The sequence below is a fragment of the Lycorma delicatula genome, chromosome 5, assembly GCF_047948215.1.
Source record: "Lycorma delicatula isolate Av1 chromosome 5, ASM4794821v1, whole genome shotgun sequence".
Taxonomy (NCBI): domain Eukaryota; kingdom Metazoa; phylum Arthropoda; class Insecta; order Hemiptera; family Fulgoridae; genus Lycorma; species Lycorma delicatula.
This window is the reverse complement of record NC_134459.1, coordinates 123517016-123540184: the sequence shown is the minus strand read 5'-3', so window position 1 is coordinate 123540184 and position 23169 is coordinate 123517016. Positions and strand designations below refer to the sequence as shown.

The 23169-nt window shown below is 29.6% G+C and overlaps 1 protein-coding gene across 1 annotated transcript in view; it reads right to left on the bottom strand.

Moving 5' to 3' along the window:
• LOC142325738 (adenosine receptor A2b-like) overlaps positions 1 to 23169 on the bottom strand; it is a 53142-nt gene that overhangs the window by 28413 nt on the left and 1560 nt on the right. The window contains exon 2 of the mRNA XM_075367771.1: positions 11712 to 11997. Within this exon, the coding sequence (XP_075223886.1) occupies positions 11712 to 11997 (286 nt within the window). The remainder of the gene's footprint in view (positions 1 to 11711; positions 11998 to 23169) is intronic.

Genomic DNA, 23169 nt, shown 5'->3' with positions numbered 1-23169 from the left:
TTCCTTTTGAAAGTAAAGGTGATCAGGGAAATTTGAAATACGTATTTAATCTAACGTACAACTAACAAAATGTAACGATATTTCTACTTGAAATACTTGATTGCAGTAATGGAATTGCTGAAGTACATTCCGACTCACCTCTTTGAAATCACATCCTGTTTGACACTCTTTTATACTTTCTTCTTGTTAGATGATTGAGTCATTACTAATTAAGTCATCTCTCCTTTGTATTTTGTTACTTTGGTAGTATACTTTCTTTTCATGGTAGGAAGATGCTTTTGTCGGTGTTGTATTATTTCCTCTTTCCATTAGTTATTAAACTACGATCGTTAAATTATTTATTATTGATTAAACCAAATGGAAAGGGTAAGAAATGGTTTGACGTCATACTTAAAATTTTGTTGCTATGGTTAGAATTTACACACTGAGGTGAGGATTTCTAGTGCCACTAAAGCTGTAGTTATGTTGTATGAACCTAAAAAATCTAAAGTGGACATCACATGACTTCCTTGTACGCCTATTAAATTAAGTAAACACAATTTTTGCTATACTTCATTTAAACTTATTTCATTTGAAAATGAGATACGATCAATTGCATATGCAATTCTTTACAATACAATTCTTTATTAAACTGGACAATTACACAATTGCATTGTGGTGGATACCACATTGCATTACTATTTTGTAGTGTCTGTATCAGCATTTTATATTAGTTTATATATTAATTCTGTTTCACGTCACTGAAGTAGTTATCTAGTGTAAGTGAGAACGAATCGGATCGGTAACCATGCACACATCGGTTTGAATCCGACTTCATATACATATATTTTTTTAACTCTTTTTTTTAAATTTAAATATATTGATTTATTAATAATTATTAACCTCTGTAAACATTTTTGAATTAAATGAAAATTAGATAAAATTTTATTTCACCAATAACTTCCAATCATTCAATTTTTTGTTATTGTTATTATTGAAATCTTTTTACAGTAAAAGGTTAATAATTATTAATAAATCAATATATTTAAGTTAGAAAAAGTAAAAGTTAAAAAGATATGTGTATATGAAGTCGGATTTGTACCGATGTTCCTTTCCCTTGTAAGATCCATATACCTCATTAATTAAAATTCTATTTGCCTATAACTCTGGAACCAATAAAAGTAAGTAGCACTTATGATATATCGTTGAAAAATCTCAGTGAGGGCTTATTACTGCAGTTGAGAAAAGTCCAAAATCCAAATTGGTTTGGTTTTTGTTGACACGTTTGGTCAAGTCAATTGCAATCAAAAGGGGAGGTGCAAAACTACATGTTACAACAATCCCAAATCCAAAATTTCAACATCTTGCGGCTAATCGTTTTTGAGTTATGCGAGATACATACGTAGTACGAAGAGACGTCACGCCGAAACTAGTCAAAATGGATGCAGAGATGGTCAAAATGGATATTTTCGTTAAAATCTGAAACCATAAATTTTTCACGATCATAATACTTCCTTTACTTCGTACAAGGAAGTAAAAGTATGAAGTACTCACTAGAAGTATTTTCCTATGGATCTAAACAAAACAGTTAAATAATTTCAACAAAGCAAAAGAATAAGAAAATATAGAAATGGAAGACTGAATTAATTGTTATTTTAAACAAGCCTGAAGAAAAGTTTTCCCTATTATTAACATATTGAAAATATAAATATTTTATACTAATTATTTATGCTTCATTTAATACTATAAACTTATTTCTTTTAAAAATAATCTCTTTATTAGAAATAATGTATTTTGTATATTATATATGTTACTTGTTGCATGAACTCTAAATGGATTATTAAAAGATGGCTTTCGTCCAAGTGAATACTATTGATTTGCTTTGCTCTGTTTAAATAGTATCGAAATAATTTTGAAATTACATTTTCTTTACTAAATTTTTTACAATATATATAGTTAAACTAGTAGTTGTATTCTAATAAAAACTACTCAGCAATATTCAGAATTTAAAACCGGACGAAACCATCAGCAAAAAAAATTTCTGAAGTTATTGTTCAGTCTGATTAATTATCCTTAAGAGATGTTCTCTATATTTTTAAGATATACAGAAACTACGTGAGTAAAAAGTGAGTAAAAATCTTTCTACTGTTGTAATTGTTGTTAAACTAATGAAGTATTCTAAATGTTGTTCTGGTGTCCAGATTGTCAAGCATTTCATTAAAAAAAATCGGGCCTACTTCTTCATGGAGAAATCGCACATCAAACCTTCTGTCAGTGATGCGCTGATTCATGTAAGATGTGTGGATTTTGTGTTTACCAATATCTGTTGTTCTCACTATTGATGTAACCGGTCAAAATACGCCTCATCTCTAAAAACACGTTATCCAGTATGTCCACCCCATTACTTTCCACCCGGTTGATTCCCTGTACGCGATGTATTCGGTATGCCTGTAGACTTAATTTCTTTGTGGGCTTTTGTGCACTCCCATACGATATTCTAGTCTGCGTTGATAATTTACACAAAACCTTTCCTTAGAAACTGTTCCGAGTAATACACTTAGTGCAGGATAAAGTGATTGCACTGCAGTAGTTTTTATTTATATCAATCTACAGTATTATTATTTAATTAATATCTGGTAATTAGAAATAATGAAAACAGAGATAGCTGCAAGAGAAGATTTGAGATTTTAATTAATTTGAAAAGAAAAAAATTACTAAGACTTCAGAAACTCACAATAAAGAAAGGTGATGATAATGATTTCATTGATATTTTAGATTGGGATAGGTCCACCATTAAAGATGATGTTTTCATGATAGCTGTAACTCTTTTTTGAGACTAAAGATTCAAGAATAATTAAAATATAATTTTTAACTTAAATCTGTACAGTCAGGAGCATAATTAAAAAGAAGTAGAAGTGAAACAAAAATATAAGAGAAGATATCTTTTCTTGTAAGAAATAATATCATAAAAGAAAAGAAATATTCTGTTCTAAGCATTTAGGCTCGAAGAAATTTAGACTTCGAGTAGATGCTCAGTCATTTCTTGAGCTTATTTTATGATGTTATCAAATTTAAAAAAAAAATAATTAAAGCGTAGGTCACTAAACTAAATTATGGAGGAAAATCGGTAGTGATTTTATATTTCAAAGGAAAGCACAAATTACAATATATTGTATTCAATAAGGTGCAAATTGAAAAGACTGCCAGCATCTTTTATTTGTAACAAATCGAAACAAAAATTTCATTGTTTCAGGTCGCCTAGTTTATATACGTAGAAGGATAATAATCGCAGTACATCCCTAATCACTGTACCAGTTTTCATGATTATGTTAGTGTTTTTATTCATATAAGTAAGTGATGACATAAATTGTTAGTGTTTACACATCAGTATGGATTGTGATTTTGTTTCGGTACGGTTGGAGAATAAGGTGGCAAAGAATTGAGAATACAGATGTATTTTCTTTGGAACTTTCCTTTGAATTTTGGGATCTTGTGAAAGCCAAAATTTAAATTTACCATACAAAAATACAAGGTTTTGTATTTTGTATATCAGTCTTAACGTGATAAAGTAATCCCTCGCTTAACAACTTGCACATATATACGCGTGTATATTCTTTCACATACACACACACACTCATTCACTCAGTCACACTCTGTTTGCTTTTAATGCAAAACGTGTTATGAATTGGTTGAAAATTAATCAAATCGAAATATTGATTTCATTTTAAATATTTCTGTTTAATTTTTAAATTCTGTTTCGTGTTTTAAACTCACATATATATATATATATATATATATAGATGAATGTTTTGTTTGTCGCGTATTCGTTCATAAACCGCGCGCCTGCAAAGGTTTTATGAATTAGTTTGGACCCGCTAGATGGCGCTAGGGTGGAGATATTTCGAAAAATTGTAATTATGGTCCGATTTGGTTCATATTCAGAATCAATGATCTCTGTATAACTGGATAGAGGATTTCATCTTTTGGAATTGGTAAAAACTAGCGCTACCAAATAGGTGGATAGAACTAAATAAAATGAAATGGTGCTTGCGCAGAGGTAAGTGTAAGAGTAGGGATAAAATATGTATTAAACCGATGCAGTAGAAATGTTCTGATTTTGTATTTCGAACAACGATCTCTATATAACTATATATCTGATCTCTATATAAATCTTCTACAGTTGTAGAAGATTTTCTGCTTGTTTTGCAAAAATGACCGTTTGTTTGGTTACCTTTTTTTTTTTCCCCCTACTCTCGCCGACCGAATATCCATTTAAGTATACTCAGTCGGAGAGAGTGTCCTTCTACTCAAAGGTGCCGTCCCCCACCCACCGGCTTTACATCCAGCACGGCAGGTTGGCCCCCCCGGTCTTGGATCTTTTTTTTTATTTTTTGCCTGCCTCTAATTCCCCGCGTTAGGGCCAAGGTCCGGCGATGCCGTCCCCCAGCCCCTCCGCAGGGAACCGGGTCTCGGTCTTTACGCCTATGCCTCTAACCGACGGTACCCACCCCACAAAGCGCCTAGACGCCCGCAGGGAGAAACACCGCCGGCCGGGACTCGGTCTTTTCTTTTATTCCCATCTCCCCTGGAGTTCTCCCCCTTCGCAGGAACCCGCATACCAGGGCATACGGGCCCTCCACGGAGAGACTGTCCACCCTTCCCTACTTAACTTAATCACAGTCTACCGCCCTCTTCTTCCTTAGTTTTCAGGATCTCTCCAGCAAACCTTCTGAACCAGTCCGAGTTCTCTTGATTTTGTACCATCCAATTAATTAGATTATCCGGTGTTAATCGATTTGTTATAATTACCCTCCTGTTTTCAGCCCATCTAGGACATACAAATATAGTGTGCTCCGCATTATCTGTTTCCTCACAATAAACACATTGTGGTGTGTCCCTTTTTCCAATTCTGGCTAGGTACTGCCCGAAAGATCCATGCCCCGATAATAACTGTGTCATATAGAAGTCAACGTTTCCGCGTCTACTTCCATACCACCTACCTATATCAGGGATTAGTCTTCTAGTTCAATCCCCGACTCTTGAGCGTGACCATTCCAACTGCCATTCTTGTTCCAATTGAGCCGCTATCTCGTCTTGTGGTAGTCCCTCATATCTAAGCATCCTGCTTTTAATCTGCAGGTCTATTGGTAGAACCTCTGTTATTACGCAAAGCGCGTCATAGGACACCGTTCTGTAACTAGCGGCCACCCTCAACAGTGCAAGTCTATGCGCGCTTCTCAATTTTCCTTTATTCCGTTTAATACTAATTGTATGTCCCTAAACCGGGGCCGCGTATAATATCATTGATGTTGTTGCAGCAGTTATTAATTTCTTAGTTTCTATTTTTGGTGTTCCATGGTTCTGGAAGAGTCCTCTCAGAGCTTTGACCATTGGAGTGACCCTACTACATATCATATCGATGTGTCTGCTAAATCTCAAATTTTTATCGAGTATGACTCCCAGATATTTTGCCTCATTGACTTGCATAATTGGCTCTCCTCTGATATTCAAATTTACACCTCTAATAGGTCTTCTGCCGGAAAGGGCAATACAACTGAACTTCCCTGGGGCTATCTGTAGTTGGCTTCTTTGTAACCATTCATCTATAATTCCTAATGCCAGATCGGCTTTGCGTTCTAAGTTATCTACATCCCTATCCTCAACGAGGATTGCTATGTCATCAGCATAGCCAATTGCAGTAACTCCTTCAGGATAATTCAGTCTGAAGACTGCGTCATAAAAAATGTTCCACAAGGTTGGGCCCAGCACAGAACCTTGAGGAACGCCACCAAACATCTGGAAAACTGCCTTACCTTCCAAAGTTTTGATCTCAAGAAACCTTTGATGTAGATAGTGATTAACTTGATTTATTAGATATTCGCTTATTCACATCTCATGCAATGCATCAATTATAGATAACCAGGGGACTGATCCGAACGCGTTCCTAATGTCCAGCATTATCACTAGGGGGATTTTCCTGGTCCTCCAGGTACCGCTCCTGCTATTTAAAGGCAAATTTTTTACTTTAAGGCATTTATGGTAGATCGGCCTTTTCTGAATCCATATTGTTGTGGATGTAGACAGCCCTTTTCCTCAAGCTCTGCTCTAAGCCTGCCTTCTATCAGTCTCCCAACCACCTTTCCCATATTATTAATAAGAGTAATCGGCCTATATCCATTGTTTGGTTACCTGACTTGAGTAGAATTAACATCCCTACCATCACGATTATAGTCGCGCAGGCGTACAATGGTTTTATTTAGAACCCAGCCACTCATTCTGCGGCGCTGGAGTATGCTTCAATATTGAACGCTTAATTGTATTTTACGCCATAAGGATCCTCTTATCCAGTTATATAGAGATCAGTGTTCAAAATAAATATTAGTTACGTGAAATTAAATATTTTTGAAAAAAAATGGACTCGATAAGTGGCGCTGGGGTCGAGATATTTCAAAAAATTGTATTTATGGTCTGTTTTGACTCATATTCAGAATATGTGTTACTTACATGGAAAGAAATACCTCAGAAAAAAAGGCCCGTTAGATGGCGTTGGGCTGAAATATTTGGAAAAATTCCATTTATGGTCCGATTTGGCTCATATGCGGATTATATATTAGTTACATGGAAGGAAATATTTTTACGAAAAATTGATCCGCTACTTGGTGCTGGGGTTTTGATATTTGGAAAAAATTGTATTTATAGACCGATTTGGCTCATATTCAGAATATATATTAGGTAGTGAAAAATAAAGAATTTTTCAAAAAACTACTCGCTAGGTAGCGCCGGTGTCGAGATATTTACAAAACAAATAAACAAATATACAAACAGACTTCCTTCTTTATATATTTATGTATAGAAGATAGAATATTACCTGTGCGGACAAGATACATTTACAAAATTTTACTTCTTTTTAAATTCATCCGGAAGATCTTGCAAGCAAAAACGTACCTAAGCAAAAAGAAAAAAAACCTGAAGATCTCGCAGGCAAAAGTAGCTAAACTCTGACACCTTTTCTAACTTTTCAGAAAAAGAACTGTGAAAATGTCCATTAGTGAATTAAGTGTAAATAATAATAAAAAAAAAAAAATGTTTAACAAGCTGCATACGATTGCATAATTAATATAAGATTTTATTATAAGTTTGTGAGCTGTTGTGCGCACGCCCCGCAAAGGTTTCTGAATTAGTTTGGACCTGCTAGGTGTCGCTGAGGTCGAGATATTTCGAAAAAATTTATTTCTGGTTCGATTTGGATATTATATTTGTCTATAACGACAAAATATTTAGAATCGCGCTTTTGTTAGAATCATTAAATTAAATAAACAAAATTATTATATTTTAATAAAATGATAAATGTTTAAAATTAAGTTTTGTATTTCATATGTGTGTAAGCCGTGCATCAGAAAAAAGCCGCGTGATGGGAAAGTCCTACAGGTGTTTCAGTTTTTTTTTTTTATTAGTTCTTATGTGAAAGAAATTTCTATGCTTTCTAGATAGGAATTTTGAGAAAAAATATAACTCGCATTCAAAAGAACGTTCCAAGTGATGCAACATCTGTTTCTTTTGTGAGTTTGTCAAACTCGGGGTAGAAACCGGAACAGTAATCAGATAAATCGCATTTTTTAATAACTGTTTAATTTTCTTTTTACATCCTAAAATATTTGTAAAAATAGATACTTAGAATCACACTAGTTGTTACTGAATTTATATTTCTGAAAACGTAAGTCAGAAAAATTTGTAAATTAGTAAATGTAAATAAGAAAACATAAGTCTGTAAAATTCGTTAATATCTTTAATCATGGTAGAAGATATTATCAGATTGTAAGATTCAATAAGTGAATCTAAAAATTACGATATTGAAACGCTGATAACAATTCTGAAACCATTATAATAGTAAAAATAATCGTATTACGGTACGGTAATAATATTACAATTATTGTATAAATTAGTTTCATGGTATTACAGGGCACCAGCTCATATTTATTTAGGATTATTATAATTATAGATAAATTGCGACCCAGTTAAATTATCATTTCGCAGATAAAAAATGATTCTTATTGTAGGAACGTGACTGAATAATTCGCCTTTATAATTCGAAATATATAACTTTTATATCTAATTATCAACTAATTACTTTATCAAAAATGAAACCATATCATAATTAAACAATTTATTTTTTGGTTTTTTTTATATTTTAAAATACTCGATTAACATTTTAATTTTTTGTACAAAACATTAAATATAGATAAATTTTTTTTTACCTTAGAATTGACTATAAAATTTAAATATATTTAAATCCATTTAAATTATGTACTTTCGCTAATGATAACGTACATTCGGTACAGATTTTTCATATTTTACCTAAAATAATTATTTTTATAGTTCAAACAAGTAATATTATAAATAATAAAATATTACCAGAGATTTAGGATTGTAATAAAATCACGAAATTTGAAAATAAAGGGAAGACTTTTCAGAACTCGGAAACATATTCGGAGGTGTTTCACTTACTGGATTTTGGTTATATTTTTATCAATTATTAATTAACCGGATGAACGAGTTCAGTTAGTCTTATAGTCTAGACACAATAAGTTTATATATATATATATAACGGACACAATAAGTATATATATATATATATATATATATATATATATATATATATACTTCTTTTTTAATGGTTTTTTAGGTTTAGGATGTCAATAAAAAATATAAAAAATTAAATTGAATTTCGGAATAACATGCAAATTAAATTACTTTTTTGAGTATCGGTTAAAATTTCCTTCTTGTTTCTATAACATATTTCATAGGTTTCTAAAAAATCCTAAGAAAGATAATAGAATAAACCACGTGTAGCAACTATGGATAAAATATCCACGCGCGCGCGCGCACACACATACACACCTCGCACATTTATTTTTACAAACTTAATTTTTATTTTAAAAAAATGATCATTATTACTTCTCACCCAAATATGAAGTGAAATAAAATAATAACATTATTATGACCGATTAAAACTACTTTTAAATATCTCAGGTTTCATGGTTGAAGTTCTCCGAAATTGAACATAATGTATCACCATTAATCTTATAATGCGTCTTTGATAGGGCAACGGTTTGATGTAACTGAATCACTCATCCTTGCTAAAGGTAGTATACGTGGTAGTTAATTTCGGGTGAAGAGATTAATTTATTTTGCTAATTGAACTTTAATGTTTTTAGAACCTATTTGAAATAAATAGGATTTTGTTCACAAATATCTGAAAGTAGTATGTGACTTTTTACATAAAAAAATTTTTTTACTTCCTTGTATAAAGTAAAGGAAGTATTGTAATCGTGAAAAATGTCACTTTTCAGATTTCAACGGAAATAACCATTTTGACCATCCCTGAATTCATTTTGACTAGTTTCAGCTTGACGTATGAACGTGTGTATCTCGCATAACTCAAAAACGATTAGTCGTAGAATTGTGAAATTTTGTATTTAGGACTGTTGTAACATCTAGTTGTGCGCCTGCTCTTTTGATTGCAATCAGCCGGGCCAAAAATGTGTATACAGTCAGACCTCTAAATAAGGCGGGGTTTCTATTCTAAAACATTTGGATTTTGGACTTTTTATTAACTGCAGTAATAAGCCTTCGTGAGATTTCAGCGATATATCATAAGTCGTTCTTATATTCATTGGTTCCAGAGTTATAGTCAAATAAAATTTTAATTGACGAAATATTTGGATCTTACAAGGGGAAGGCACATCGGTTCGAATCCGACTTCATATACATATATTTTTTTAACTTTTTTTTACTTAAATACATTGATTTATTAATAATTATTAACCTCTGATTGTAAAAAAAAATTAAAAATAAATAATAATACAAAAAAATGAAAAATAATCAGAAGTTGTTACTGAAATAAAATCTTATGTATTTTTCATTTTAATTCAAAACTTATTACAATCAAAGGTTAATAAATGTTAATAAATCAATATATTCAATTTAAAAAAAAAAGTTAAAAAACTATAAGTATATGAAGTTGGATTCAAACCGATGTGTGCATGGTTACGTATCCGACACGTTCTCGCTTACACCACATATCTACTTTACTGATGTGCAAAATATATAAACTAATATAAAATGCTAAGAAAATTGAAAATTTTTAGGACCATTTTTCAGCGTAACTGCCCACTTTATTAAAGAATTGGAGGATCGTATCTCACTTTCAAATGAAGTACAGCAAAAAAATGTGTGCATATAATTTAATAGGAGTACAAGGAAGTCCACATCAGATTTTTTTTATATAAAAGAAAAACATTAATAGAGTTTTAGTCATTTTAGAACCTGGAATGCAAGTTATCATAGTTTTTTCATTAATAATAAAGATTATGTAATTTTAAGTAAAAGTAAAGTAATAAAAGTTTGTTTCCGGTTGTGTAATTACATCCAACTTTAAATGGATAAAGTTAACAGAGAATGGTAGGTGGAAGTCGAAATATAAATAAAGAATCGAACTTCAGTTATATTAATAACATTTTATCTTTAAATATGGTAGACTTATACTTCCCGTCAGGAGGAAAACTGTTTTTTTTATAATATCAAAATAAATAATATAAATTATAGTGTGGAGGAAATAAGAAACTTACAATTTATGTGGTGAGAACCTTTTTAAATCGCGGAAGAACTTCTGAAAACTGATATAAATAAGGTTTTCCGAGTGTTTACGGATCCGAATCACGGCAAATTAGAAAGTCGAAAGAAGAGTGCTTGAAAAGCTTTGAAAGTTGTTATGATAAAGAAAAAGAAAATTTGATTAGTGAGATGCTTAATTGTCTGAAGCAAAGGATTTAAACGAAAAATTAAATACGATAAGAATAGGAAAGAAGAGCTAAAAGTTGTCAAAGAAGGAAGAAGTTGTAAAGAAATAACAGGAAGATACACAGAATGAAGAAAAGTAGAAGATATTCAACCGATTCCTGCCTCATGACAGATTTATGGGGAAAACAACACATTTTATACCGTAACTTCTTCAATTATCAATAATTTATAACAGTGAAATTTATAGCCTTGATAAAACAATAGTAATTTTATTTCAAAAGAATACTTAGTTTTAAAGATATAATAATAACCATTTTATTTTAAATACGATGTAATATATATTTCATTTATGGATTATCAAAATTATCTTACTTTTCTAAATTAATTCTACTGTCTCCTGTTTACCAGGTTTAGCTCTTTTAATTCGGATTGCAATTTTTACATCATATAAAAATACAATCATATATATGGATTGTATTTTTATTCGTATATATGAGATAGTACATACGTAGCTGCATTGTATCCTATATTTACAAGGTCACCATTTATTTATTTTTAAATTATGTTTATCAGTTATAATCTAACAACAAATGTTGACCAGTTTTCGAATAGAATGTAAAAGTTTTACACTTCCACTTTTGTTTGATATAGTCGTATAAAGACAAAATTCAGTTGCATGTATTCATATACTGAAGGCATTTTTAAAATTATTATCTTAGCACCAGTCTAATTTTCGTAATTATTCAAATATATGTAAAAATTGTCTTAATTCTAATGATTAGATAAAAATGTTGAATTAGTCAAGAGAATTATTTTAACTTTAGTAAAAATACGTTTTAACCACTGCAGAACCTGTTATTGATTTACAATAAAATATATCTATTTTTTTTTTTTATCAATAACATATTATATAAATTAATTTTACGACATACCTAGAAGTATTATGGCGCTGGGTCCATAAACCATACAGAAAAGAAATAGCTGAACACGTCTGTCTATAAGTGATGAGAAGGAACATGATTTCGGTTGTGGCGAGGAAGAATTTCGTTCAATCACACACTGGAAGTATAGAAGTGGTGAAAATCCAACTAGGCCGGCATATAACCAAAAAAATGTTATATATCTCTCTACCGAAGCGTGTGTTATTAAATTATTATAACGTAACGGTTGAGCTAATGATGTAAATCTATCAACGGCTATTGCAGACATCACTATTACCTGAAATCATTAATTTACACTTATTTTAATTAAAAAAATACAATCGGTAATTATGTAATTCATGAAATGCTATTAAACTATAATTATTATTTTTATACTGTGTCCGTGGTCATTTAAAATAATTCTGCTATCGTGTTTTGTGTAAACTCATTAGAAGAATATTATCGAAATATTTCAGAACAAGATTTCGAGTTAGGTTGACTAGTTCCTTTCTTCTTCAGGAGTATATCCTAACAGCTAATAATTTTATACGGAAGTATTAACATTTACAACACTGAGTTAATAAGTGCCATCGTCATTTTTTTAATAAATATTGTTAGTAAGTCCTGATTATGATTGTAAGTAATAGAATTGTAAAGATGAAGAAAAACGTATACAGTTTAAAGTATAATTTAGAAAATTTTTCTCATTATATACTGAAGAGATAACCACTCTCCTAACCAAGCGGTTAAATAAATGAGTAAATTTCAGCGAACTGTTCTTAAAATTCTTCAGTTATTTTTAATAAAACACTTGTATTTTGTTTTTTTAACATGAAGTTATTAAATACGAAATAATTATAATGAAATTCAACGGAGAAACTCGTTTTTAATAAAAGTTTTTTTCAATATTAATCAACCTTTACGAAGATAAAAAAAATACCAAGTTCGTGAAACGTATTGTGAAATTTTATTTAAATTATGAAAATATTAAGTCGAAAATGAAAATAAGATATTCTTTGGGTTATAATAAATAAAAACCTAAACGTAGATAGAAATTACAAAAGTACGTTTTATGGAAATGAACTCATTATAGGTATATTTATAAAATTATACACATACAGACAGACAAATTTATAATCTACTTGAAACTGAATTAATATGAATTCATCTTTCTTTCTAGTCACGTTGATGATTAATATTAATTCACCTTAAAACAATTAAATATTGTTTTACGATAACAAATTATTAATGCGCGTTCAACTCCAGATTTCGCTTTTTTGGAATGATGTAATCAAATAAATAAGTCTAATATTTTAACAAATAAATTAAAATGAATAGTTTTTGAAATTTTATCTAAATTAAGTAAAAAAAAAAATTAAATGCAGTAAATATTATCGCATGTTCACGACTCGATCAGGATATTGAGAGAATGATAGTTGAAAATGTTTATATAATTACAATTTATTAGTTAAAAAACATAAGTAAAAAAAGAGAAAGCAATAATAATGACAATAGTAATAATAATAAGCGACAATAATAAACAACTCAAAATAAAATTAGAATAATGACAATAACAAATAAATAAATAATGATTGCAGTAATCCCAAAAACAACAACAATAATAATAGCAATAGTAAATGTCAATTATAATAAACTGTGATTACATACAAAACAGTTTTAAAGTAACGGTCAGGATTTATTCACAGGTAGGTAAATAATGAAAACCAGAATTCTGTCCCGTTGACAAAAGACACTGCCGTCTTAACACTTTTAACCGCTAGTCTTGTATTAACAAAAGTAGTACAATAGACAAAACAAGTATAAAGTTCTTTTACTGCAAATATCTTAGCTGTACACAAATAAAATTATCCTTACAATTTGTGAATGAAATTTCGTACATTATTTCTTTCACTTATAATCTTAAAGTAACTCAGCGAACCATTTTATGTTTTCGTGTACTGCCCACAATGGAATTACTTGTAACGTCACCTTGATCGCGTAGAATTTCCATAATAACTTCTCTATCGTAGCACTCTCATCTCGCAGACTGACATCATAACGTCTCGCTTAGACTGATTTCGTTGTACTGATTTGGTCTTCCCCGAAGTATTTATACTCCTATTTTCTTTACTTGGCGGACCAGATCCCAGCGTGAGAAAGCTCGACCGAGTCCTTTTGTTCCCATGCATTCTTAACCTGTGTCTGGTATCTCTTCTCACGGAAGAAGAACTGTTTACTGTGTTTTAGTTGGTAGTATTACAAAAGACGATTGTTAAACGGACCTGTTACCTTTACTACCTAAAAGGGTTCCTTTTGGCCCCTTTCTGGATTGCTCCCATTATTATATTTTCTACTACTTTCTTCTTAATTGGTATGAATCCGTTTTCAGGTCCGTTATACCGGTCTTATTACAATATTGAAAATTAAACTGATATAAATTCTAATAATTCTCTTTATATGCATTTCTTAAAAAAAAAACAAACTAATACGTCACTCAACAAATGTCTGTTAAGTAATGAATATCCATCTTATTTATTATGTTTATTGAATGTGTCCACTTTATCTAGGAATATTTACTATAAAGTAAATAAGAATCGAAAAAGAAAGTGAAAGCATGAGGAAAGCCAATGATGTTTCCTTTCCACGCTTAAATAGCGTGGAAAGGGAAAGTATACCCAATATTTCGATGTTAGAGTTTTTGCGAATGCCGTTATTTGTTCGGGGATTTCAGGGTCCCCTGAATCCAAATAACATAAAAAACATCGGGAAACTTTCCGGAAATTACGTGTACGAGTATTAAGACTGATATCTCCGGACATGTTCAACATAATTTTTTTCGAAAATGGCTCAAAAAATCTCTAGGCGTCAGGGGGTGGGAGTGTTAAATTTTGGAAAAAATTAAAAAAGGAGTAGCTTTTGCCATTTAACATTTTTGAGATTTTGTGTAGTGTTCGGTAGGCTATTCAGCATTATTTCTAAATAGTTTTCATCTCACACCTCGAAAATATGTTGATTAAAAAAGTGAAAATTTGCTAAAAATGTTCAGGTATGAACAGATTGTATGTGTGTTTTGACCTGAATTTTCACCCCAACGGTCAAGGGGGCATCTCGCTACCCATTTTTTATCCTCCAACAGGATGTTCCGGCTGTTGACCAAATATCATTGACTGATTCAGGACTTCAAAGTAAACGAAAAAAATTTCTTTTGGAAAGATCCATATCTCGCTTCTTTTCGCTATTTCCACTCTCTTTAATCTTTTTTTTTCAGGCAGTAGCTATACGGCATGTCCTGGAAGGTTTTGGCCAAATTAACGGATTGATTCAAGGCATTAAAATAAACAAAAAACTTCATAAAATGTCCTATCTTGTTTTATTTTCTCTCTGTTCAACATTTTGGGTTTTTTCCAAGAAAAACGTTTTTGTTAAGAATGTATTAGGGTATTTTAATGAAATTTAGTTTGTCAGCAAGATTTTCTACAAGATATAGTTTTATCGAATAATGTTTTAATTTTGATACAGTCTGGCTTAATTTCTACCGTAGCCTAAGAAATCAGGGCGAGATTTTTTACCAGTCTGCACTCGCTAACGAAGCCTTTCCTACCCTATGGTAATACGATTTTTATTTACACTAGTATAATATTTTGTGAAGTTTGTTACATTCTTATTGTATTATTCTGTGTAATGTGTTTTTGACAATGTTCACAAAGGTTCATATATGGTTTTTCCACATTTTCCTCATTTTACACAGTGACTATTGTTCCACAATGGTTTTGCCCTTGAATATGATTACTTATATTTTACTGTATATTATCCGCAACTGTGGATCAAAAAATCTGTAAAAAAATAAAATGAAAACTAATTATTACTTCATGAAACTTCAATTTCCGATTAAAAATAATTATTGATTGATGAATCGAACGAAAAATTATGGCATGGTATCCGTAGAATAAACACTTTTTCGGTTTTTAAAAGAAAGTTAAAAGAAATTACTGCATAAACCAGTTGAGGTGAAAAGTTCTAAGCGAGCCATAAAGGAAACTAATCTTACGGGAATTTAGTTTTTAGATTCTAGTTTTGTAACATATTTAGCTGATCTATTGTGAGCACTGTAAAACAACTTAGGTCCCTACAGTATTGAACTTTTTTATTCGTTTATTACCGTATAACTAACAACAAAAATCCAAAATATTCTAAAGAACAAACCTAGTTTACTAGTTTTAAACTAAAATTGTTTGTTTGTACACGTTTGATATAAAACAGAAAACTTCAATAAAATTTAAGAATACCAAAAGAACAAAAGTAATAAAAATGTTTACAAAAGATGTGAATTTTGGAATGGTTTAGAATTAAACATTTTTACATGATATTGTCGCGTGTTCGCTGCTCGATCAGGATATTGAGAGATTGACAGTTGAGAATGTGTGTATATTGTTTATTGGTTTAAAAACATAAATAAAACAAGACAAATCAATAATAATGATAACGGTAATAAAATTAATAATAATAAAACAATTAATGGAAAATATTAAATAAACAAATATTAATCATAGTAAGTATAACCACAATAATAATCAGAATAATAGTAATAATAATAATAACATACAATAAAAAAAAAACATCTCGCATTAATAATTAGAATTATGACAATAATGGCAACAGTAAAGAATAATAAGATTAAATAATAAAAAAATAAATAATAATATCATTAAATGTCAATAACTAACAACTAGTCATAAATGTTAATGATAAATAACAGAAATTATATACAAAATAGAATTTAAAATAACCATCAGGATTTATTTACAGGTAGATAAATAGGAATGGAGAAGCAGAATTCAGTTCCGCTGACAAAAGATATAGCTTGACCGCTAGTCTTAACACTTTTAACCACTAATCTTGTATTAACAAACAATAGTACAATAGATGAGGCAAATATAAAGTTCGTTCACTGCAAATACCTTTGCTGTCCACAAATAAGACTACGCTCACTGCAAATACCTTTGCTGTTCACAAATAAGACTACGCTAACAGTTTGAATGACATTTAGTACATAATCTCTTTCACTTATAGTCACAATAACTCACCGAACCATTACTTGTGACGTTACCTTAACCTCGGCGACTTAATTCACTTTGAAATTAGCTCCTTCACTGAACTCCCCACAGAATATTCTCGTTGACTGACGTCTCGTGGACTGATTCGCAGAATTTACATCGCAGACTTCAACTCGCAAACTCACATCTGCAGACTCTCACCGAAGACTATCCTCGCGAAAATGATGTCGTAACGTCTCCCTAGGTTGGTTCGCAGAACTGATTTTTAACTGGTCTTAAGTATTGATATTCCTATCTTCTTTACCTGCCGGCTCGACTGAGCCGAGCCCTTTCGTTCCCATGCATCCTTAACCTGGTCCAGTAACTCTTCTCACGGAAGAACATCTGTTTATCGTGTGTCAGCGGGCAGTAGTACAAAAGACAATTGTTAAACATACTTTTATTAAAAGGGTTTCTCTTAGCCCCTATCTGGATTCCTCTTAATTGGTAGAATTTCGTTACTCAAGTCTGCTATACCGGTCTTGTTGCAATGGAAATAAACACGACTCATACTGATAAAGGAAGGAAAAGAGACAACTATAAATCCTACTTAAGTAGTTATATTGATTGATTTAATAATACTTATTATATCCATATAGAATTAAAGATCATTTTATAATCTTCGACTAATATTTGTTTTATCTTCGGACTATATTGACTGCATTTGTCAATAAATTTAACCAGGTAGAATTAGAAACAAGAAGATGCTATAAGCATAGATCTTCATAGGGTAATATTTAACAAAAGCAATCTAAAAATAATATTGAAATATTACTTATATCTATTATTTATTAATTTATTCTCGATATACATAGCACAGGTTTTAGAAACTTTCTGCTTTGTTCTATAAAGACGGAGGACGGTAAACTGAGGACAATATTTGAGTTCTTGGCTAGAATTAGACAACTGCAGAAGAGTGTTAAAATATTGTGGAAGTAGACTATTAAAGAGATTTCAGTTAGGTAATTTTAAAATAATAAAACATAAAACACCCTTCTTTAAAGTTCGATTTTGTCATTTCCACGTTTTAATTCTGATATTTGTTTATTAATAAGGGAAATGAATATTGGTTCCTTCATTTTGATTGATTCATTCCAACTATTGCTGCAACTACTCGTTTGTATTTAATTAGATTTAAACATATTCGGTGTTATATTGTTCATAATGAAATAGTTAGGATTATTTTTTATAAAAGAAAATGCTGGCAAAAAATTGCATGACCTTTCCGACTATTAATAATAAAAATTAAAAGAGAGCAAAAGTAAAAAAAAGGGAAAAATTTTAAGAAACACTTTTCTAAAAATATACGTTAAGGTTAACAAATTTGTTTAAGTAAAGTTTTCTCTAAATGTAACATCCCCTTTGAGAAAGACTAATAAGGAAAAAAAATTGAAAAACACCATTTCTTCATTTTAGGTCTGAGGACCATAATTTAAGAAAAATTGTAGACATTTCTTAATAGCTCTGTATAAACTTACAAAAAAATCTTTGAAATGTATTTAAACCGAAGGAAGATAGAGCAAAAGAACAAAAACATATAGCTCAATTTTAAAAATTGGTGGTTGATTTTTTGAAAAAAAAAAATTTTTGCGTTATTTTATATATTGATAATGGATAACAAATTTGCTTTAATAAAGTTTTCTTTAAAATATCTCTGAAGAAAATTGGAATTGGTTTTCTCACGATATCCCGTAATGAATGTACGTACATACATGTGCACATACATACGTAAATATGTATTTTGATCTAGATGAATTAGTTGGACCCTAAAACGTAAAGATTTGCAAAAAAACATGTTTATTAATTTAATTATTAATTAATAATATTTATTATTAATTTTTAATATAATCATAATACTTTCCTCTTTGATATACTATTCGCCTGGAAAGTAAAAATAAATACACAATAACAAAGAAGTTAATGAAATAATACAACCACCATTTTTAAATATACTAGTGAAAGACATATATTTATTTATTTTTTGACTGAGATATCAGTTTAGACATGTACACTGAATTCTATTAAAATATTTCAATTGATTCTTGATAAATTAATTTATATTTTATAAACACAATAAAAAATAAACACAAAATAGCTGATATACGGAAAACTAAGCTTTTTATATAGTTAAAAGATCTTATTTTGACTTTGAAAAAAATTTCATTGTTTATTTTTAGGAATACCGTAAATAAACTGTGGTAGCTGAATAAATTTTACCCTCATCGGTACAATTTCGATAATAATCTATTCCATTATGTATGAATATTTAAAAAAATTATTTCGATTTATTTATATGTATGTATATTTTTTCAAATTTTAGATGAAATTTTGATATCAGATAAGCATTTTCTTCTAAAGTAAAACATATGATAGCTATAAAAACGTTTTACTCATATGTTGGAACAATTAATTTAAAAAATAAATTAATAGACTCTCTTGGAAATTACAATTGGATTTAAATTTTAAAATAGAAAAAAGATAAATTGTTCTTTTATCCAATAGTAATTATTTATGTACTCGAACATATATATAATTTTCCCTTAATGGTGTACAGAAAGAGAGATTGATTATCTGTTTCATTGCAGTACGCAGTCTATTTCGAAATTTTTAAATACGATTGGGGTAAATAAATAATTGTTTTCTTTAACTGATTGCTTTTATTCCACTAAAAAGAAAGAAAAACATACGTACTGGAAAATTAATTTAAAAAAATAATTATTATATAAACAAAAAAGAAACTAAAACTGATATTCTATTGTTACAACTTTGAAACATTACTGATAAAATATATGTTAAATTTAAAAATAAAAGTTCTTCATTTTAAATTCTTTCCCCATCAGTATAAATTCCAATACAGTTTATTTCAATATAAAGTAAAAAGAAGTCCAACAACTTTGAACATGTTTACCGTATGGATGAATTTTAAAAGATAGAAGTTTGTAGAAATTAAACCTAACACATTTTTTGTTTTGTTTTATTAACAGTGATTGAAAAGTTTTTGAAAACAGGTACTACTATTGTTCTGAGATTGATTGAAAGAAACTTTCTGTTAGTATTCTGTAATCCGTTGCATATTTATAAGGTTTTCTTTAAATTATAAAATAATAAAGAAAAAAATATACATTTTAAAAAATATTCATTCAGTCGAGTAAATTTAACATCAGTGAAAAATTCACAGTGATATGATTGAAAAATAATATTAAAAACATGGAAATCATTTTCTTATGTTTTTGCTTCTTCCTGTTTTTCGTATATCTAACTCTGCCCTCTGACTGAAAGCAGTTGGTCATATTTTGTTTTGTTTTCAGTTTTTCCCAAATTTCCTCTTACATTTTTAACGTAATTTATTGTTTTTTTTTTTGAACAAAATTCAAAGCTTTACCTCTTCTTTTATAACATTTTCCTACACTACCATATGCTTAGGCATTCTCTGTGTAGTACGTGATCCAATAGAGACTTTCATTTATCATTCTATTTCCCCATCTTTATTATCTTCTTACCTCCTCATTCTTCATTCTGTATATCTATTTTACTTTTTCAATTCTTTTGCACAATCATATACGTGTTTAGGTACGGGTAAATTAAAAAAAAAAACACAAGTAGTATAAAACTAAAACTTAAACGTTATTTTTCGCAAACTGTTAATATCATTTACAATTTTATAAACGATAACTTATTCTGTTCATATGATGCTAGTCATCCAAAAAATAAATATGTATATAGAAAATTAATTTTAATGATTTGTGCATTTCAAATTAAATTTTTTTAACGAAATTTCATTCCAAAATTTAATTGAGAAAAAAATGACTAATTTATACCATTCAAAAAAACTTTTTATAGGTTTAATTTTATTCCAGTATCAAAAATAATACTTTTTATTATCATAAAATTTAAATATATATATATATTTTTTTTAAATTAGAACTGAGGAAAATTACGTGCAATGAGGTGAAATTAGTTATTAAATTTGAAGAAATATATTTTAATGAAACGATAATACCATCAGTGAATACTGCTCATACGGAAAATCTCCTTCCAGATTATTAGGTAGCTAGAATATTATCTACGTTATTCGTCTTGGTGGAGCGATTATTTATCCCTAGACCTTATGAACTACAACAGTGTTACCTGTATAATGACCGCTATTAAGTAGTCAGTGTTAAGTAAAACCAGCAATATCACGTTGGCCGATTCAGTAAATTAAATTTTAAATATATGTTACACCTCAGTTTTGCTGCTAGTAAATGTTTTAATATCATGGTAATTATTTAAATATTAAAAGCATTATTACATCAATTATTTAACAGTGTTCTGTACAATTTTTGGATTTTTCTTCTCGTCAAGATAAAGGTCTTAGTATTTGTTCTAGATTTGTTTTATTGAGTTGCACAAAAAAGGAGACACGTTTCCCAGAAACTTACTCTGTACAGCTTAAAATTTAACTTTTCTGTCGCTAACTATTTTTATTCTTTCAAACTTATTTATTTTCTTATGATTCTTGTATAAGGACAATTAATTGCAATATATATGTATATTATATATATATTTTTTTTTCATTAATGCATTAAATAAGCCAAGGTTTATAAAATTATCGTAACATGTGGTTGAAGCACTTGAAAACACACACACACACATTATATAAATATATAATAGCCTGGATCACCGCTATATTTTTTATCTTTATGGTTGTAAAAATAATACTGATAAATAACAATTTAAACCAATTACAATAATAATAAATTATTATAAAATATTTTACAGATATTCATTAAAAAATATTTAATTTTTTTCGTTAATGAATATTTTTGATATCTTAACCCTCATGAGGAATATCGTGATAATTCTAATTGGAAAAAATGACCAACCTTCTAAGGTATAAATCTGCAAAGCTTCTCCAGTAGTTTTTTCATGATACGCCCCCAGGGACGACATAATCGTTTTATTATAAAGTGTAAACAAGTTACTGCAATCCTTAAATAATTTTTCAACAGTTAAACATAGAAAAGTGAAATTTAGCAAATACTTATCTCGAAACGGATATATTTTTCGACATGAGTCTACCTTAGTAAATGCATTTAAGTAAAAGTCGAAAAAACTTTATATGGAAAAGATAGCGTTGTGACACATTTTAAAGGGCACTGAAAAAAGTAATAATTTCGAATTATAACAACCCTAACCGTTTAATTTATTCGTATTTAATTTCAAAAGTCATTTACGCTACCTTTTAAATAACCGTTTCAAAAGGAAGCATTAAAAAGAATAAAATTTAATAAGTGCTCAAAACGCTATTTTTTTAATATGAGACAACTAATTGGGGATGTACTGTAGGGTCTACAGTATACTTATGTAGAATTTCATTCGTGCTGCCAGGACTGGAGAAATGGATTGACAACAGAAGACATTTTGAGAAATTATTATAATCGGACTGAGTTGCAGATCATTCAGGAGTAAATTAGAGGTAATACTGAAACGTGACCATCATATATTGGTAGAATAGGAAATATTGAGTGCAAAAAAAGGTTTAGTTTCTTATGAATTTATCAAATTTCGAATGTAAGTGTTCCTAAAAATCGGTAGATTGAATTTTTATTTTAAATGCAGTAGAAGTAGTTACGTCTGAGTAAGGAAGAAGAGAAGAATAAAATCATTAAATTAAATGTGCACGGCTATTATAAAATTAACACTTTTAGCTAATTTGTAAAAGAATATTGATAAAAGAAAATGAAATAATAAATTAGTGTAATTATATATGAAAATATTCAAGTCAATAAATATTTTGAGAATGTCAAAGAGAGTACGGAAATTAAAATATACTCGTAAAGATAGAGATTGGAACTAGATCTCATATATGATCATTTGGAATGGAAGTTGTGCAGCGACGATAAAAAACTGGAATTGAAATAAAAAATCAACGCGTTTCGAAAGATCAAGGGATTGTTAACAGAGAAAAAAATCCCTTTCGACACGCCGGAAGGTGGAGATAGATTTCACCGGTGCTAAGTAGGGGATAAAAAAGATTTCCACCTTAAAGTTAAGAAAAACTTGAAATTTATTCAATAAGACAATGGTTGCATGAGAAAAAAATTTCACATGTTTAGCAGACGACAAGTGTCTTCTTACAATTCCAGCATATTGGTCATTCCTTGCTGTAAGGGTTGGTCATATAAAAAATTGTTTCAGGCAAAAGTTTTAGGTAATGTTTAGAGGACTAACGATCACTTTAAACCAATTCGATTTTTTTTTTCTTCAAAACCCCATTTTTCCACCTCCTTGGCCAATGGTTGGTGATATAAAAAACTTTACTTACATAAGTTTTAGGCTCTTATTCAAAGAATAGTAGTTACTATTCTACAATAATTGTAGTTACTACAATAGTA